The sequence below is a fragment of the Aotus nancymaae genome, unplaced genomic scaffold, assembly GCF_030222135.1.
Source record: "Aotus nancymaae isolate 86718 unplaced genomic scaffold, 86718_ANA_hifiasm-v0.15.2.pri h1tg000011l, whole genome shotgun sequence".
NCBI classification, from domain to species: domain Eukaryota; kingdom Metazoa; phylum Chordata; class Mammalia; order Primates; family Aotidae; genus Aotus; species Aotus nancymaae.
Window position 1 is genome coordinate 23,148,282 of NW_026988422.1, and position 18,600 is coordinate 23,166,881.

Here is an 18,600-nt window from a genome sequence, read left to right on the forward strand (position 1 = left end):
CTGAGATCAGCCACTGCACACCAGCCTGATGACAGAGCGAGACTGGGTCTCAAAAAATAAATAAATATAAATAAAAAATAATAGTAATAATAAACCTCTTAAAAACTAAATTTTACTAAGCCTTTTAAAGGAGTAAGACATGCCTCAGAAGTCGGGTGCAGTGGCTGATGCCTGTAATCCTAGCACTTTGGGAGGCCAAGGCGGGTGGGTCACTTGTGGTCAGTTCTGAGAACAGCCTGGGCAACATGGAGAAACCCCATCTCTACTAAAAATATAAAAATTAGCTGGGCATGGTGGCAAATGCCTGTAATCCCAGCTACTCAGGAGGCTGAGGCAGGAGAACTGCTTGAACCCAGGAGGCAGAGATTGCAGTAAGCCGAGAATGCACCAGCTGACAGAGCTAGACTCTGTCTCAAAAAAAAAAAAAAAAAAGAAGAAAGAAAAGAAAAGAAAAAGCCTTCAGAAAATATTACTCAAAATGTCTGTGTTTAAATTTTAAAACTTTATTGGCTGACAGAAAGCTGGCATATTTTCTTCCCACTACCATCCTCCTATTCCTGAATTCAACTTGCAAAAAGAAGCATAGACCAAGAAGGGTTCCTTAGGTGCTCAACAGAATTTAAAGAAGTAGGAAAGTTATGTTTACAATTAGAAAATAAAACATCTCTCTCCGTTTAGAAAAAAATTTTTCTTTGTTCATATTTTAAAGTACAGTTTTGTTTTTAGAAACTGTGGAAAACACCTACTTATAATGTCTTTGGAAGGATGCCCCATTTTGTAATTGTGGTCTTCCAGATTCTTCTGGGTTACAAATGTTGAGATGTATTCCATGGTACTCACATTTCTGATAAATCCATGTTGTCTGAAAGAGACTTCCTTTCAGCTTTCTGACATCTTATCAAGAATTAGTAGAGGGGCAAGAATTCTTGCCCTGTTAGTTTCCACAATGCAGCCATTTAACACCATCTCATCCAAAATGATGTGTACTTTATCTAAATTAAACATTATCTAGGTTTATATTAAGGAAATTAAAGTTATAAAAATGTTAATATTCAGTAAAAATTTATGGCTTAACCTAGACTTTTCCCAGTATAAATTAGCCTAACATGAGGTTTTTTTGTAGAGAATTTCTGAAATTAAATTTAAAACAGGTGCCCATATTAGAAATTGTTACCTTCATATATACATACATACCTAGTTTTACCTTGGTTAACAGGATAAGTAGGCATAGAAATGAAACAGCTACATTTCTTAACGAAAGGGATAGAAGTCTACTAAGAGCTACAGAACAAAGCAAGTGTCATGTGGCAAGAGAATGACCTGAACTCAAGAATAATGTTGTCACTGGGCACGGTGGTTCACACCTGTAATCCCAGCACTTTGGGAGGCCAAGGTGGGTGGATCATGAGGTCAGATCATCCTAGCCAGGTTATCATTCTGGCTAACACTGTGAAACCTCATCTCTATTAAAAATAAAAAAAATTAGCTGGGCATAATGGCTCTCGCCTGTAGTCCCAGCTACTTGGGAGGCTGAGGCAGGAGAATCACTTGAACCTGGGAGGCGGTGGTTGCAGTGAGCTGACCAAGATCACACCACTGCACTCCAGCCTGGGCGACAGTGCAAGACTCCGTCTCAAAAAAAAACAAAACAATAATAATAATGTTGTCTTCCCAGACAATAATACTAAGAGTAACAATGATTTGTTGAATACTCCTGTTCCAGACATTGTGCTGAGTTTAAGCCCTCTACATATCTCTGATATACATGTTGTGTATTATCCTCAGTTTACCCAAGATCAAACAGGCCTAAAGCATGGTCCAAGGTCACATGGCTAGTAAATACCAGGCTGGAATTTAAACCCAAAGCTTGGGCTTGACTGCTCTGCTTACAAGGCTCCTGAGGAGGGGCTAGACACCGCCCCACCACCAGCTTCCAGCCTCCCCACCAAAATAAATGCCTTGCACCTTCAGTTATCTTCTGTCAGAGAGACTAATGTTAAAATAACTATGAGGAGAAAATGAATGAAGAAGGCAAGGCATAATAAAATTTCTGAATTGCAGGACAGTATCTCTTACAGATGGGTAGTTTTAAGAAGTCATTTGAGAATTATGGAGCCACTTTAGCTTACAGATGTTCTTATTGGAAAGTTAGTACAGGGCATGAGGAAAGAAGAAAATATTGTTAGACTATGATGTCTGACAAACTAGAAAGAACTAAATGCTTCCCTCAAGAACCCCTTCACTGAAAATTTAACTTTTCTTTTGTGAAAGAGGAATTGAAATGAGATGACAATGAATGTTTCTGAATTCTACATTTTAATATCTGAAGTTCCATATCTACTTAAAGAGCATGATCCTGGTCTGTTACAAAAACAAAACAGTTGACATATTGTTTCAAATAAACTTCATTCAACAAATAGGTAATTAAATGCACTATGGGAGTTCAAAATTCTTGGTAAAGTGAATTGCTACCACTTGATTTTTTTCAGCCAGTCCAGATGTTCAAAGTCTACATTGTATTTGCTTAGTGAAGTGCATCTACACAGAATAGGACAAACGGTGAATGACTTTAAAGTTTTTATTAGGCTCTGTGTGACTATCTCATTAAGCTCTGTGCAAATCGTCCTCCAGAAGAATAAACTGTTTCCCAGGGACCCATGGGAACTGTCCTTAAGTGACCCAGAAAAAAAAAATCGTTACTCTGATATACCTATTAATAATGTCTTCCAATTATGCAGATGATTGCTTTGTCCCAAGGCCAAACTGGGACTGGAATGTTAGCCCCTTGATTCAAACAAGTTCACTAGACCCAGAAGCCAGAACTTGGGTGAGACAAAGTGAGAATGACAGCCAGGTACGTATAGAAAGACACAGCTGAGAAGCACAGGCGGCTACATGAAAAATGGCCTGCAGAACTCTCCTGTTGTACTCACTGAGGGCAATGAAAGCCTTAGTGCCTTTGAAAATGTCCCAAGATGACTTTCTTTGAGATAGAAGGAAATCTAATTTTAACCCAAGAATTGGTTCGGGGATCAAGCTGCTCTGTGGACTGCCCCATCTGTAGCAAGTAGACGATCTGCAGTTCAGATGTCCCCTTGAGCAACTGCCCAATTGTTTTGAAATTCAGATCAGAATTTACTGCTAAATCATATAAACCACTGACATCCCCACATTACAAGGACAAGGTCCTCCAGCAAGTCAATTTCCCAACATCCTGGAAACGAGTTGCTCAATGAGGTCATTGTATACTGTGGGCATGTGACTGCCCTGCCTCTGTATCTGTGTATCTGACTCAAACCCTAATAATGATGCAGTTTTCTGGCACTATATGGGGGAACTACAGACCAATTCCAATGTGAGGCAAAGGCCTGAAAGCTGATTTCCCCCTGGAATTATGTGACTTCTTTAAAATAAGAATCCAGCTGTTGTTTACATCATGATTTAGTTTATGAGCAACTTGTACACCCTGGTGAGGCCAAGAGTGATGGCATTTAGGCCATATGCCAGGTAAGCAGGGACTAAAAAATACCCAATATGCTAAGCCCATGGAATAAACATGGGCAAACACTCTGCAATGCTGACATTTGAAATAGGAGGAAGCAAGAAAGGCCCAGACTGTTGGTATATTAATGTAGTGAGCTGAGAATGACTATTGAAAGATGGTCTTACCTTCAGGCTATAATGACTTGACTGACTCTAAAGATCCTAAGGCAACCTGTTTTCTTTCATGAGCCCCCTAAGGTTAAGCTGACATGAACTAGAAACAATCTCCCAAAGGGCAGTTACTGAAGTCCACTTTCTCCCAACCTAGAAACCTAAGAGCCTTTCTGAATTTTCACATAATGTGGATTGCAAATGAACATCACAAGGCTCCTGGAATATTACTGTCACTTGAAATCAACTTTTTGATTAAAGTAATTGAAATGGGGACGGGTGCAGTGGCTCACACCTGTAATCCCAGCACTTTGGGAGGCCAAAGCAGGTGGATCACCCGAGGCCAGGAGTTTGAGACCAGCCTGACCGATATGGTGAAACCCAATCTCTACTAAAAATACAAAAATTAGCTAGGTGTGGTGGCACGTGCCTGTAATCCCAGCTACTCGGGAGACTGAGGCAGGAGAAGCACTTGAACACAGGAGGTGGAGGTTGTAGCGAGCTGAGACTGTGCCACTGCACTCCAGCCTGGGCGAGAGTGAGACTCTGTCTCAAAAATAAATAAATTAAAACATTAAATAAATTAAAAACCATTGCAAACCATGACAGAGCTGGGCCGAAACCATGCTAGCTTCTTCAACACCACCTCCTTTCTTCCTCCCCGCCCTCCTCACTGCCCGCCACCAACTTCACTTCCTCTGCTCTCTGGCTATAAATCTGGGCAGAGATGCCTCAAAAAAAAAAATTAATTAAAAATAAATAAAATCAAAGTGATTGAAATGTTTATGGGTCCAACATTGGGATTTAATTTTTTTTAGATGGAATCTCTGTTGCTCAGGCTGGAATGCAGTGGCGTGATCTCAGCTCACTGCAACCTCTGCCTCCCAGGTTCAAAGGATTCTTGTGCCTCAGCCTCCTGAGCTGCTGGGAGTATAGGCACATGCCACCATACCCAGCTAATTTTTTTGTATTTTTAGTAGAGACAAGGTTTTGTCATGTTGGCCAGGCTGGTCTCAAACTCCTAATCTCAAGTGATCTGCCTGCCTCAGCCTCCCAAAGTGCTGGGATTATAGGTGTAAGCCACTGCGCCCAGCCCCAAAATTGTAATTTTGAACTCTGGATCATAAAATACTTTTCCATATGAAGATTTTAACACCACAGTGGCAGTCAAATAATCCTTTAGTAAGTGAGAAACTGAGCAGCATAGAGTCAAATGGAATCTCAAAAGGAATTCCAGGGCAGAGACCAGCCTAGAAACTACAATTTGTAACTCCAGACTTGGGTCTCGGATCCCTTTGTTTCTCATTTTATTTCTCTTTTTAAAAAAGATTCTAGCTAAGTAAAGTGTTCTTTAATAAAATAGGTAGGGTGGGAAAACTTGTTCTCTCATTATTCATAAGTTGATTTCCCACCAACTTAGATAAGCTGCCAAGGGCCACTGTGTTCACATTTCCCCCAGAAAACACTACCATATAGAAGGCTATCATCACGAAGATTCAACATAGTCCTGGAGACATTCTTCTTGTTGTACAGTCTGTTGACTTTTTTTTTGAGACAAGGTCTTACTCTGTTGCCCAGGCTGGAGTACAGAGGCACAATCTGGGCTCACTGTAGCCTCGACCTCCTGTGTTCAAGTGATCCTCCCACCTCAGTATCCCAAGTAACTGTGACCACAGGCATGCACCAACACGCCCATCTAATTTTTGTATTTTTTGTAGGGATGTGGTTTCACTATGTTGCCCAGTGTGTTCACTAGGTTGCAGTGAGCCGAGGCTGTGCCACTGCACTCCAGCCTGGGCAACAGAGTGAGACACTGTCTCAAAAATAAATAAAGTAATTAAATAAATTAAATAAAACTAAAGTGATCGAAATGTTTATGGGTCCGACATTGGAATTTTATTTTGTGGCCTCCCAAAGTGTTGGAATTACAGGCATGAGCCACCGTGCCTGGCCCTGTTCACATTTTGTCTCCTGCCAATTAGACCACTGAAAAGGACTGTTTTCACTTCCTTCCTTCCTTCCCTTCTTCACTTTTTTTTCTCTTTCTTTCTCATATTTTCTTTTTTCTTCCTTTCCTTTCCTTCTTTCCCTCCCTCCCTTCCTCCCTGCTTTCCTTCCTTTGGTAGAGTCTTCAGGCTGGAGTCCAGTGGCATGATCTTGGCTCACTGCAACCAGGTTCAAGAGATTCTCCTGCCTCAGCCTCCGAAGTACCTGGGATTACAGGCACATGCCACCACGCCTGCCTAGCCAATTTTTGTATTTTTAGTAGAGATGAGGTTTCGTCATGTTGGCCAGGCTGGTCTTGAATGCCCGACCTCCGGTGATCCACCCACCTCAGCCTCCCAAAGTGCTGGGACTACAGGCGCGAGCCACCCCGCCTGGCTGTTACCCTTTTTTTAAAGTAGGTTTTCGTTAAAGGCCCACTTATATTCTGAGAACAACAGGATAGCCAGCTGTGGTTTTGCTTAAAGTTTATGTAGGGTTATGTAAAATTAAATATGAAAGTCAGAGTTGGGTCATTATTCTCATTTTTTCCCTAAATCTCTCTTGGTTCTGATAACTTGCTGTCACTATTCCTGACTAGAACAGAATCCAGAAACATGGAACAAAAGGAATAGGGTTAAAGCAGAGAGACCTGGTGGTGAGAAATGCTGGCGGATGAATATGGCACCTAGAGGATTCCTTAAGGAAACAGGAAAGTGGTCAAAGCTAGTGGGAGCCAAAACAAACCTGGAGGCAGAACTGTCAAATCTGCAAGATTCACGTCTCCTTCTAGGGTACTCGCTGACTCCTGGGGACTGTTCCTATCCAAGACTCCCATCACCCACCACAGCCCCGGCTACAGCTGCCATGCTGGAGAAGGCCCTGGGCCCCTCTTCCCTCAGTGCCTGCCCTTCCCACGGAGAAACGATTGCACACATTCCCTTGGACCCATGGGCCAGTCCTCACTCTCTGGCAATTAGGCTTTCCACTTCACATTTTCAAAAGGAAAAAGGACGTTTAGGAATCTGAATGTGAACTCCAATTTTGAAGAGCATGTTCTCATCAAGACATTCACAGATACTCTCAAAATTGTTCATCCTTTCTGACTCCTCTAACCAAAGGTGTTTCTTTAAAACGCCTTATTCACAAAAAAGCTTCGACAATTCTAAGGCACCATGGTGACAGGCATTTTATAAATGTTTTATTGGAGACTAAATTGCCACAGTCTACTCCAGATGATTAAGTTTTAAAAAATATGTCAAATTTAGGCTGGATGCAGTGGTTGATGCCTGTAATCCCAGCACTTTGGGAGGCCAAGGTGGGCAGATCACTTGAGGTTAGGGGATCAAGACCAGCCTAGCCAAAATGGTGAAACCCTGTGTCTGTTAAAAATACAAAAATTAGCCAGGTGTGGTGGAAGGCATCTGTAATCCCAGCTACTCAGAAGGCTAAGCCAGGAGGATCACCTGAACCTGGGAGGCAGAGGTTGCATTGTGCTACTGCACTCCAGCCTGGATGACAGAGCAAGTCTCCGTCTCACAGAAAAAAAAAGAAAAAAGAAAAAAAATTTCAAATTTAACCTACCCAATTTATAACTCTAGAGTCAAGAGCCCTGGAAACCCAGAAACTAGTACCAGCTCTGCCCTAAAGTAGCTCTATGGATTGGGACATGTCACAGAACCTCTTTGGGCCTCAGCCTTTTTATCTAAAAAGTGAGGTTTTATTAGGCCAGCCAACAGTGACTCACCCAGCACTATGGGAGGCCAAGTGGGGAGGATCACTTGAGCCCAAGAGTTCAAGACCAGCCTAGGCAACATAGTAAAATACTGCTTTTATTTAAATTTTTTTCCTAGATGTATTTTTTTCCTTGATATTTTTGTTTTCTTATTTTGGAAGCGGAGGTGGAACGATTGCTTAAGCCCAGGAGTTTGAGGCTGCAGTGAGCTATGATCACAACACTATACTCAAGCCTGAGCAACAGAGCAAGACCCTAACTATAAAAAAATTTTTTTTACATTTTTTTTTTTGCCTTTCTACATTAATTTTTTAAAGTGAAGTTTTAACCTGATGATTGTGTAAGTTTCTTCTAGCTCCAAAGTACCTGGCTTCTATGACGCTAAATATAACCTTCAGGGAAAGCAGAGCTTGTCTACTCTTTCTGATAATATCAAGCCATTCCTGGCTGGGCGCAGAGGCTCACACCTGTAATCCTAGCACTTTGGGAGACCAAGGTGGGTGGATCACCTGAGGTAGGGAGTTGTAGACCAGCCTGGCAAACATGGCAAAACCCTGTCTCTACTAAAAATACAAAAAAATTAGCCAGGTGTGGTGGTGCGCACTTATAGTTCCAGCTACTCAGGAGGCTGAGGCACAAGAATCGCTTGAACCTGGGAGGCAGAGGTTGCAGTGAGCCAAGATCATGCCACTGCACTCCAGCCTGGGCATCAGAGTGAGACTCTGTCTCCAAAAAAAAAAAAAAAAAAAAAAAAAAAAAAAAAATCAAGCCATTTCTGAAGTTGTCACATGCTCCATCATGCCTCAGAACAAATTCTTTTGTAATGATTTTAATTAATTAATTACCACTGTAACTTTCTGAGAGAGCACGCAGAAAATTTCAGTTCATTTAGAAGCTGCCACTTCAGTGCGAGATGCCTCTCTGAAGAATTTGTTTGTTCTTCTGGCCGGTATTCCTATAGCCTCAGTTTGAACAAGTATTTTTGCAATTTCCCATTAAATCAGGCTGACTTTTCTCCTAGTTTGAGAAGCCCTATTCTGGTTTCTATCTCTAAAAGTATTTCAGATTTTAGGAAGCTGATAGAACTAGAGGTAGAGGCCCCACAGTGGGCCTGATCAAGGCCTGACTGCAAACCGTGGCAGTCCCAATCACTGTTGCCTGCACATCGTCATTCTTCTGGGAAGCACCATGACAGATGCTAGTGGAGTCACAGAGAGGGCACACAGCATTGAGTTCCTTCCTATGCCCCACCCTCAACTGCAATAAAATGGGCATGAATCAGGGTTCTTTCACACATTTCACCAGAGCTTTAGAGTTCTAGAATCAACTGATCAGGCTTTGAGACTTTAAGAATTTATAAAATACAAGCAGGAGTGTTGTAAAGATTATTTTTTAAAATTAATTAATTTATTTTTAAATAAAGGCGGGGTTTCACTACGTTGGTCAGGTTGGTCTTGAACTCCTGACCTCAGGTGATCCACCTGCCTTGGCCTCCAAAGTGCTTGGATTACAGGCGTGAGCCACCACACCCGGCCGATTTTTATTTTTAAAGATAAGGTCTTGCTCTGTTGCAAGACCTTGAAGTGCAGTGGCACAATCATGGCTCACTGCAGCCTCGGCCTCCCAGGCTCAAGTGATCCTCCCACTTCAGCCTCCCTAGTAGCTGGGACATAGGCACACACCACCAATGCCTGCCTAATTTTTAAATGTTTTGTACAGACTGGGTCCCCTATGTTGCCCAGGCTGGTCTCAATCTCCTGGCCTCAAGCAATCCTCCTGCTCCCTGCAAAGTGCTGGGATTACCAGTGTGAGCCACTGTGCCCAGCCTAAAGATGTTTTTAAATCAAGAAAACATTCTAGATTCTAGCCTGTATTTGTGGGGCAAGGAGGCACAAGAGTGTAAGTAGAGACTCCAGCCTGTTCTTGCTTCTCTCCTGAGGCACATACGTGGGACATCCCAGCTACCAGCCTAGCCTACCTATCATTCCTGCCCCTAGTCTTGGGGTAAAGGTGGAGGAGAGGCTTGCAGAGGCTGTGGTGGCAGGCACTGGGTTATCTAGGCACCCTATAAATTCTAGGGCCCAGGAAGCCAGAGGTGGTCAAGCTGTGGATAAGGAGGGCTGGTGGGCATCTGCCCATGATGGGGAAGGAGTATTGGTGAAGCAGAGCCAGAGCGGGGCCTCTAGAGCACAGGGCCCAAGGAGCTCCTGGCTGTCCAGGCCTGAAGGCAGTACTGCTGCATTCCATTCTAACCAACATAAACTAAGTCTTTAAGCCTCTTTAAAGGCACCAAATACTGAAAAGGCTGTGGAGGTTTTCGGTACCTTCATGTGTAGACCAAGTATGCACTGATCTGAAAAGCAGTTGGTGCATCTCCCACACTGTGCTGTTCACTGGTGCCATCCCCTAGCTATTCAGTGGCTGGGAGTGGTAGAGATAGCTCCTTTGAATTATGAACTAGCTGGAGAAAAGCAAGTCTGCTGGGGTTCAAGGGCTGAGCCTATATTGAGAAGTTCATTAATTGGTTCCTAAAAAACCACCTTAATTCGTAAAATTTGAAGTCTTAAATAAATCTACCAAGGTATGTGATGGGGCAAACTCTCCCTATAGAAACAGACTTCCTGAATCTTCAGGCCTCACTGCAGCCAGGTGGGTAGAATGTAATAGAAGCATGCACAGGAATGTATTCATAGCATGTGGATGATTTAGGTCACTGACGTGCTTGGTCCCAAGGGTACAGTCTGCCCCACCTGACACCACCGCACCAGAGGGTTACCACTAACTGGAAGGCTTTTCAGCAAGTCAGAGTTTCTGTCCTGATTTCTTACGCTTAGGCCATTTCTTTTTAAAATCCAATCTGTCTTGCTCTGTGATGTCAGTCTTACTAGAGGTAGAACAAGTTCATACTAGGGAGAAATGTAAATGGTGCACTGTATTTCTCCAAGTCTAACTGTACAGGCTCTTGGAAACTTCCCTAGCTTTAAAAAATCGGGGGAAAAGACTCTGGAGAAACAGACAAGGCGGGGGCAGTTCCTGGGAATTGATGAGGTTTTGGCTTCCTTCTCCTGTACCAAAACCAAGCCTCAAGTCATGTATGTCCCATGTGGACTGACAGCCTGAGCAAACACAAAAAAGATGATGTACCATGAGTGGTGGAAGAACTAAATCCAGGTTGCCATTACAGTAGTTTGCTTGTTTTCAACCTTCAAGGCCTAAGGAAGCTTTCCTGGCAAAGCGTATATAAGCAGTGCTGGCTGCTCCAGCAGGTGCCTGGCTGCATGCTACCAGAGTGATGTAGAATGCCTATGGCCCTACCCAGATGGAGCAGGAACTGTAGTTGAGCCTCTACAAGGTTCCCTAGTCTTTCTGCTGTGTAACTAGTCTGTAGAGGTCTTCCTTGGACATGTGATCGTTAAAAAAGACTATGTATGAAACAGAGGAGAGTTACGGGTTTTTAATTTGATATTTTTCAGATGGCTCAGGTGGTACCCTTTTAAGAATGTCAACACTTTGGGAGTCCAAGGCAGGAGAATTGCTTGAGCCCAGAAGTTTGAGACCAGCCTATGCAACAGAGTGAGACCCCATCTCTACAAAAAATAAATTAAAAAATTAGCTGGGCATGTGGTGCGTACCTATAGTCCCAGCTACTTGGGGGGCTGAGGTGGGAGGATAACTTGAGCCCAAGAGATCCAGCGTGTAGTGAGCCATGATTGCACCTCTGCACTCCAGCCTGGGTGATAAAGCAAGACCCTATCTCAAAAAAAAAAAGAAAAGGAAAAAAAAGAGTGTCAACAGAAAAGAGTTACCATATGCCCTTCTCTGCTGCCTGCTCCACTTTTAGACCACTGAAGTACAAGTGAGATCAAAGCTAGAGCAAAGTCATAAACTTCCAGGTCTAGAGAGACTTAGTTCCCTTCTCTAAATGATGTGAAATTCCTAATTTGCCAGATGGATATGCCTAAGTAATTCCTAAGGACAGTAAATATACATAACTTGGTTAGAGGAGAAGAGAGGGTGAAAATGAAACAAGGTAGAATGGGCCAGGCGTGGTGGCTCATGCCTGTAATCCCAGCATTTTGGGAGCTAAGACAGGTGGATCACAAGGTCAGGAGATCAAGACCATTCTGGCCAACATGGTGAAACCCCGTCTCTACTAAAAATACAAAAAAATTAGGTGGGTGTGGTGGTGCAAGCCTGTAGTCCCAGCTACTTGAGAGGCTGAGGCAGGAGAATTGCTTGAACCCAGGAGGCGGAGACTGCAGTGAGCTGAGATCGCACCACTGCACTCCAGCCTGGGTGATAGTGCAAGACTCTGTCTCAAAAAAAAAAAAAAAAAAAAAACCAGGTAAAATGGAGGGAAAACTGTATATCTTGGTGTAAAATTTTAATTCAAACAAGAATGCTGAAGATCATCACACAGACCTATTCTACACAGCAAAAGGACACAAAGACAAGTATACTCATCATACTTCTAATAAACATCTAGTCAATATACGACACATCAACACAACTCATCCAACTATAATACATACCCTGTCACCTCTGATTCACGTTAACTCTCTCGATATCTAGGTCTTGTAAGACTCTCTTCCTGTTTTATGTGTAAGGTAACTCAGCTCAGTTACCTAAAGTCATGGCAACATCAACTATTAAGGCTGAGCAGCTGTTAAAGCTCTTCTAATCTTAATTCTCTCATTTTAAGACAGGGGGGTTATGTGTCTTGTCTAATACACACGTCTGCCCCATATGGGCTGACAAGGAGGGCTTTCTTAAGCCTAAACAAACACAAAAGTGTCAGTGGCAAGACCAAAAGTGGAAATTGGAGTTCTGTACTCCCAGTGAAGTGTCTCTTAGCCCTTGCTATCTTCCTGATGACTTTTTAAATCAAAAAGCATTTTTTTACTTGTACCTTATATTAGGAAAACATTTATTTTGAATTGCTTTGACTGGCTTAAGATAGAATATTACATGCTGAATAAAAATATACTGTAACACATAGACCACAATGAATGAAAATACACCATAATATACAACGTGGTCTGTGTATCACGGTGTATTTTTATTCAGCATGCTTAAAACCTATGAAGGGATTTATGATCCCTTCTAGGTCACAGGGATCATAGATTTGGGTCATTCACCACTAGAGGGCACTCAGATTTTCCCAGTTAGTTTACAGAGGCTTCCAACTCCAGTGTACAAAATGAATTTTATCAATACGGAGACATTTCCTATCAATAGTAACAAGTAAATAACCATATCCCCAGAAATATTAAGTGGATGCAAACATACTAGTCTGGGAATTTATGTAAGTATATATATACATTTAAAAATATAAATTAGGCCCAGTACGGTGGCTCACACCTGTAATCCCAGAACTTTGGAAGGCCAAGGCAGGCAGATCACCTGAGGTCAGGTGTTTAAGACCAGCCTTGTCAACATGGTGAAACCCTGTCTCTACCAAAAAAAAAAGAAAAAAAGGTTAAAAAAATTAGCTGGGAGGCTGAGGCAGGAGAATCACTTGAACCTGGGAGATGAAGGCTGCAGTGAGCCGCAAGCACGCCACTCCACTCTGGCCTGGGCGACAGAGTGAGACTATATATATATATATATATATATAAAATGTATATGTATGTAGGTGTATTTTATATATATATACACAAAATATATAATTATATATATAAAATACACCTACATACACACACACACACACACACACACACACAAATTTTTCTTTTTGAGACAGAGTCTCACTCTGTCACCCAGGCTGGAGTGCAGTGACATGGTCTCAGCTCACTGCAACCTCTGCCTCCTAGGTTCAAGCAATTCTCCTGTCTCAGCCTCCCAAGTGGTTAATATTACAGGCACCCGCCACCACACCCGGCTAATTTTGTATTTTTAGTAGAGATGGGGTTTCACCATGTTGGCCAGGCTGGTCTTGAACTCCTGACCCTCAGGTGATCCACCTCCCTTGGCCTCCCAAAATGCTAGGATTACAGGCATGAACCACTGCACCCGGCCTTAAAATTTTTTTGGAGATAGAGTGTCACTCTGTCACCCAGGCTGGAGTGCAGTAGCACGATCTCAGCTCACTGTAACCTCTGCCTCCTGGGTTCAAGGGATTCTTGTGCCTTAGCCTCCCAAGTATCTGGGACCACAGGTGCGTGCCACCACACCTGGCTAACTTTTGCATTTTTAGTAGAGATGGAATTTTGCCATGTTGGCCAGGCTGGTCTGGAACACCTGATCTTATGTGATCCACCTGCCTTGGCCTCCCAAAGTGTTTGAATTACAGGTATGAGCCACTGTGCCCAGCCACATACATACACACATGTGCACACATGCACGCACACACATACATATATATAATACACCTATATACACACACACATATATACAATTTTTTATATATATATAAAAATATATAGACACTATGCCCAGAACTAGTAGGTTTGCATCCACTTAATATTTTAATACTTCTGACAAAATGTGAAAAAATAGGTGTCTGTGCATGTACACACACATACACACACACACAAATACATGTATGTATATATACATATAAATATAATTCATATGTATTTGTTATATTCTAAGGATATTTTATATATATTACTAAACATTTGTTATAATTAATTTACTATTTTAGATTCAAACCCTGATGTGTTCTTAAAGGACTTAAGTGGTAGGTAGATTTTAGAAGTAAATAATTAGCTTAAAAGTTAACTTGCCTCCCAAACACTCGCACAAAGTCTAGAGGGCTCCTGCCAAAATCTGTGGGCCTGCAGTATTCTAAGCAAATCATACTTGTTTTGAGGGTCCTTGGATATTGTGATTTAAATGAGATAGAAGAAAAGGAGAAAAGGAGAACTGTCTCTGCTATCAAGGAAATGAATGCAAGCCAGGTAATTTAACCTTCCAGGTTATCAACACTGAAGGCCTTATCCGGTCACTAGGGCATTTCTAGAGATTTATACCTGGAACCCTAGAAATTCAGTTTCTGTAGGAGGACTAAACACTTTTTTGGCTGTGTTAAATTTTGAAAAAGACTATTCCGTATGCTTAAAGGAAATTAAATTAATAAGCAATAGTTATTAACTGCTATGATAGCATTGTCCTGCCTGGAAAAAAAAAATCTTAAGAATCATCTTGCTGGCTATGGTGGCTCATGCCTATAATCCCAGCACTTTGGGAGGCCAAGGTGGGTGGATCACCTGAGGTCAGGAGTTTGAGACCAGCCCAGCCAACATGGTGATATCTCATCTCTACTAAAAATACAAAAGTTAGCTAGGCGTGGTAGCAGGTGCCTGTAATCCCAGCCACTTGGGAGGCTGAGGCAGGAGAATCACTTGAACTCAGGAGGCAGGGTTGCAGTAAGCCAAGATCTCGCCATTGCACTCCAGCCTGTGCAACAAGAGTGAAACTCCATCACAAAAAAAAAAAAATCATCTTGCTGAAGAAGGGTGATGAGGTGGGGGAGGCATTCTGCAGAACACCTGTATCTCCGGCTGTCTTGTCATAGTTGTTGGTGATGAACACTCTGGATTCTGCTGAATACTTTTCCTGCCCCACAGCACTTACCTCTTAAGTACTAGAATGTGCTTGCCAAGTACTGTGGAAAACGGTATTGAAAAAGGATACATCCAATTCACTCTGAAAAAGAGAAAAAGAGTGCAAGGGTGAGAACAAAGACACTGGGACCCATTGCTCTTAGCAGAGTCAGAATGAGGAGACTTCTGCGTCCATAGCAGTGACATCTCCTACCTGCTTCTGGGCATGGAGGCCACAGCAGTCTGACTCTGCAAAGGCCCCGAGTTTGGGACTGTAATTTTTTTGAAATTGGCTGTAGTTCAAAGGAATTTTATAAGCCAGTACAATTCATCTTTAGAAAGCAGAGCGAAAAATAAACTAACTCAATCTTTACAGATGTAGGTAATTTGATGTATGAATCAGAGACCTTAACAATGTGCCACACCCTTTCAATCCACTGATGTTACTTCTGGGAGTTTATCCTCAGGAAAAAATTAGACAATGGCACAATGATATATGACAGGATATTCAGGGTAATGGTGTTTGTAACAGCAAATTATTGATAATAACCTAAGTATCTATCAATGGGGGGACTAATTAAGTAAACCATAGCATATCCACAAATGACGACGTAGACATATAAGTACTCACATATTGTTAAATAAAAAAGCAAGTTATAAAATGCATACATAGTATTATCCTTTTTTTTTTTTTTTTTTTTAGGCAGAATCTCATTCTGTTGGCAGGCACCAGGCTGAAGTGCAGTGGAGCAACCTCGGCTTACTTCAACCTCTGCCTCCCAGGTTCAAGCAATTCTCCTACCTCGGCCTCCTGAGTAGCTGAGACTACAGGGGCGCACCACCACACCCAGCTAATTTTTGTATTTTTTAGTAGAAACGGGGTTTCACCATGTTGGCCAGGATAGTCTCGATCTCTTGACCTCGTGATCCGCCCGCCTTAGCCTCCCAAACTGCTGGGATTACAGGCGTGAGCCACTGTGCCCGGCCATAGTATTATCCTACATATGTATGTATAAAGGTCAAGATACATATGATTATATAGCTACAAACAGACACAGAAAGTCTAAAAGGAAATGTACCTAACAGCAGTTAGCAATAACTGATGAGCTTACTGATGATCTTCTCACTTAAAAAAATTATTTTATTTTATTTATTTATTTTGAGACAGTCTGTTTATTTTGAGACAGTCTGTCACCCAGGCTGGAGTGCAGTGGCATGATCTTGGTTCACTGCAACCTCTCCACTTCCTGGGTTCAAGGGATCCTCCCACCTCTGCCTCCCAAGTAGCTGGGACTAGAGGTGTGCACCACCACACCCAGAGTAATTTTTGTATTTTTTGTAGAGACAAGGTTTTGCCATGTTGCCCAGGCTGGTATTGAACTCCTGAGCTCAAGCGATCCACCTGCCTTGGCCTCCCAAAGTGATGGGATTACAGGTGTGAGCCATCATGCCTGGCCAAAAAATACATTACTTTTTCTAGAGCAGTTGTAGGTTCACAGCAAAACTGAGGGGGAGATATGCAGATATCCCATGCCCCCTGCCTCTCTGAGTGTGCAGCCTCCTCCCATGATCAGCATCCCCCACCACAGTGGTACATTTGTTAAAACGGACAAACCTGTATCACTCTTGCCCAAAGTCCACAGTTTACAATAGGGTTCACTTTATTAGGGTGTTGTATATTATATGGGTTTAGACAAATGTATAATTACATGTATTCACTTTCCTCTTTCTCTTTGCGCATACATATATATATAGAGAGAGAGACAGAGTCTCACTTTTTCGCCAGGCACCAGGCTGGAGTGCAGTGGCGAGATCTCGGTTCACTGCAACCTCCACCTCCCAGCTTCAAGCAATTCTCCTGCCTCAGCCTCCCGAGTAGCTAGGACTACAGGCACGAGCCACCACACCCAGCTAACTTTTTTTGTATTTTAGCAGAGACGGGGTTTCACTATGTTGGCTAGGATGTTCTCAATCTCTTGACCTGTGATCTGCCCACCTTGGCCTCCCAAAGTGCTGGGATTACAGGCGTGAGCCACAGTGCCCGGCCTGCTTATATGTTTAAAATTTTTTTTTTTAATAAAATAGATATTCATGTAATGAAAAGAGCATGGAGGAAGAAAAAAGTAGAAAATTATTTTAAAATATGAAAGGACTTAAGATCTGTCAAATGAAGCACCAAAATATCCCTGATACCACTTCTTCAACAGCAGCAACCCTCACCTAAGGCAAAGCCACCTCCTTTGAAGCTAACTGGGTTGGCTTTTTGTTTTAAAAATGTGATGCTGAGATGCTTCTCTCAGCCCCAGACAGCATGAGACTGATCTCCAAATTTAAGATTTGGAAATTCTGGAAGAGTAAAAATAGCCACAGAAAGAATGTTTAAAACTCACAAACCTAAAAATAAATCTAGATGACAAGGCCTTCTCTGTGAGGGGACAGATCCTATTTCTTTCCCGTAGTGTTCTTTTCCCTCTGCCTTTTCTTCTTTTCGCTATGGTTTGATCCTAAGCCAAGTCATCCCTTGGTACCGTCCAAGTCCTGCATAATCACCTGGCTGAAATTAAATTCCAATCTTCTGTGGTTTACGTGGTCACTGACTCTCCCTAAAATTATACCTATAATTCAGCAATGTGCTATTTATTCTCAGTTACTGAATATAATAATAATAATTGTAAAAACCTTAGCAATGATAGTACTTGTACCCACTTTTATTCTCCTAGGTTTAGAACATTATTATTTTGGGAAATTATATTATTCTTCAAGGGTGTCACCTTGAAATGGCTAATCATGGTCAGCTCTGATCACAGACCCTGACTTGCAACCAGTCCGTCTAAACAAGAGAGGTGTCATCACAAGGTAAGCAGAAGCTAGAGCTACACTGTTCAATATGGTAAACACCAGCCTCATGTGGAGGTTTACATTAAGTAAAATTAAAACCATTTCCTCAGGTATACTAACTGCATTTCAAGTGCTCAAGAGCCACAACTGGCTAATGCCTACTGTATTGGATGCACAGGTACAGAACATTCCTAGCTCTGCAGAAAGTTTTACTGAACAGTGCTGGTCTGTGGTGCTGTTGCCAAGCAGTCAACACAGAGATAGATTTTAAAGCCCATCTCTTTGTCCTCTGTGTAGGCCAGTCTTTGGAATAAAACCCCATCATTTGCAGAAACATGTATGGAACTGAAGGTCATTATGTTAAGTGAAATAAGCCAGGCACAGAAAGACAAATATCACATGTTTTCATTCATGTGGAAACTAAAAAAGTAGATCTCATGAAGATAGACAGTAAATTGGTGGTCACCAAAAGCTGGGAAAGGAAGACGGAAAGAGGAAATGAAGAGAGGTAGATTAATGGGTACAAATACAGAATTAGAAGAAATAAGACCTAGTATTGGATAAATCAGTAGGGTGACTATGGTTAACAATAATTTATTGTATATTTCAAAATAGCTAAGAGAATAATTCAAATGTTCCTAGCATAAAGAAAATACAAATATTCAGCCAGGCGCGGTAACTCATGCCTGTAATTGCAACACTTTGGGAGGCCAAGGCAGGTGGATCATCTGAGGTCAGGAGTTCAAGACCAACCTGGCAAACAAGGTGAAACCCTGTCTACACAAAAATACAAAAATTAGCCAGGTGTGGGGGCATGAGCCTGTAATCCCAGCTACTTGGGAG

General features: G+C 42.2%; 1 protein-coding gene across 4 annotated transcripts in view; it reads right to left on the minus strand.

Annotated features, from left to right (window-relative positions):
• Positions 1 to 483: 483 nt before the first annotated feature.
• AP4S1 (adaptor related protein complex 4 subunit sigma 1) overlaps positions 484 to 18,600 on the minus strand; it is a 61,657-nt gene continuing 43,540 nt past the window's right edge. For all 4 annotated transcript variants that reach the window (XM_012468411.3, XM_012468422.3, XM_012468438.3 and 1 more), the window contains 2 exons: positions 15,011 to 15,022; positions 484 to 1,008 (listed from right to left, as the gene is read on the minus strand). In XM_012468411.3, the coding sequence (XP_012323834.1) occupies positions 880 to 1,008; positions 15,011 to 15,022 (141 nt within the window). In that variant the 3' untranslated portion in view covers positions 484 to 879. The remainder of the gene's footprint in view (positions 1,009 to 15,010; positions 15,023 to 18,600) is intronic.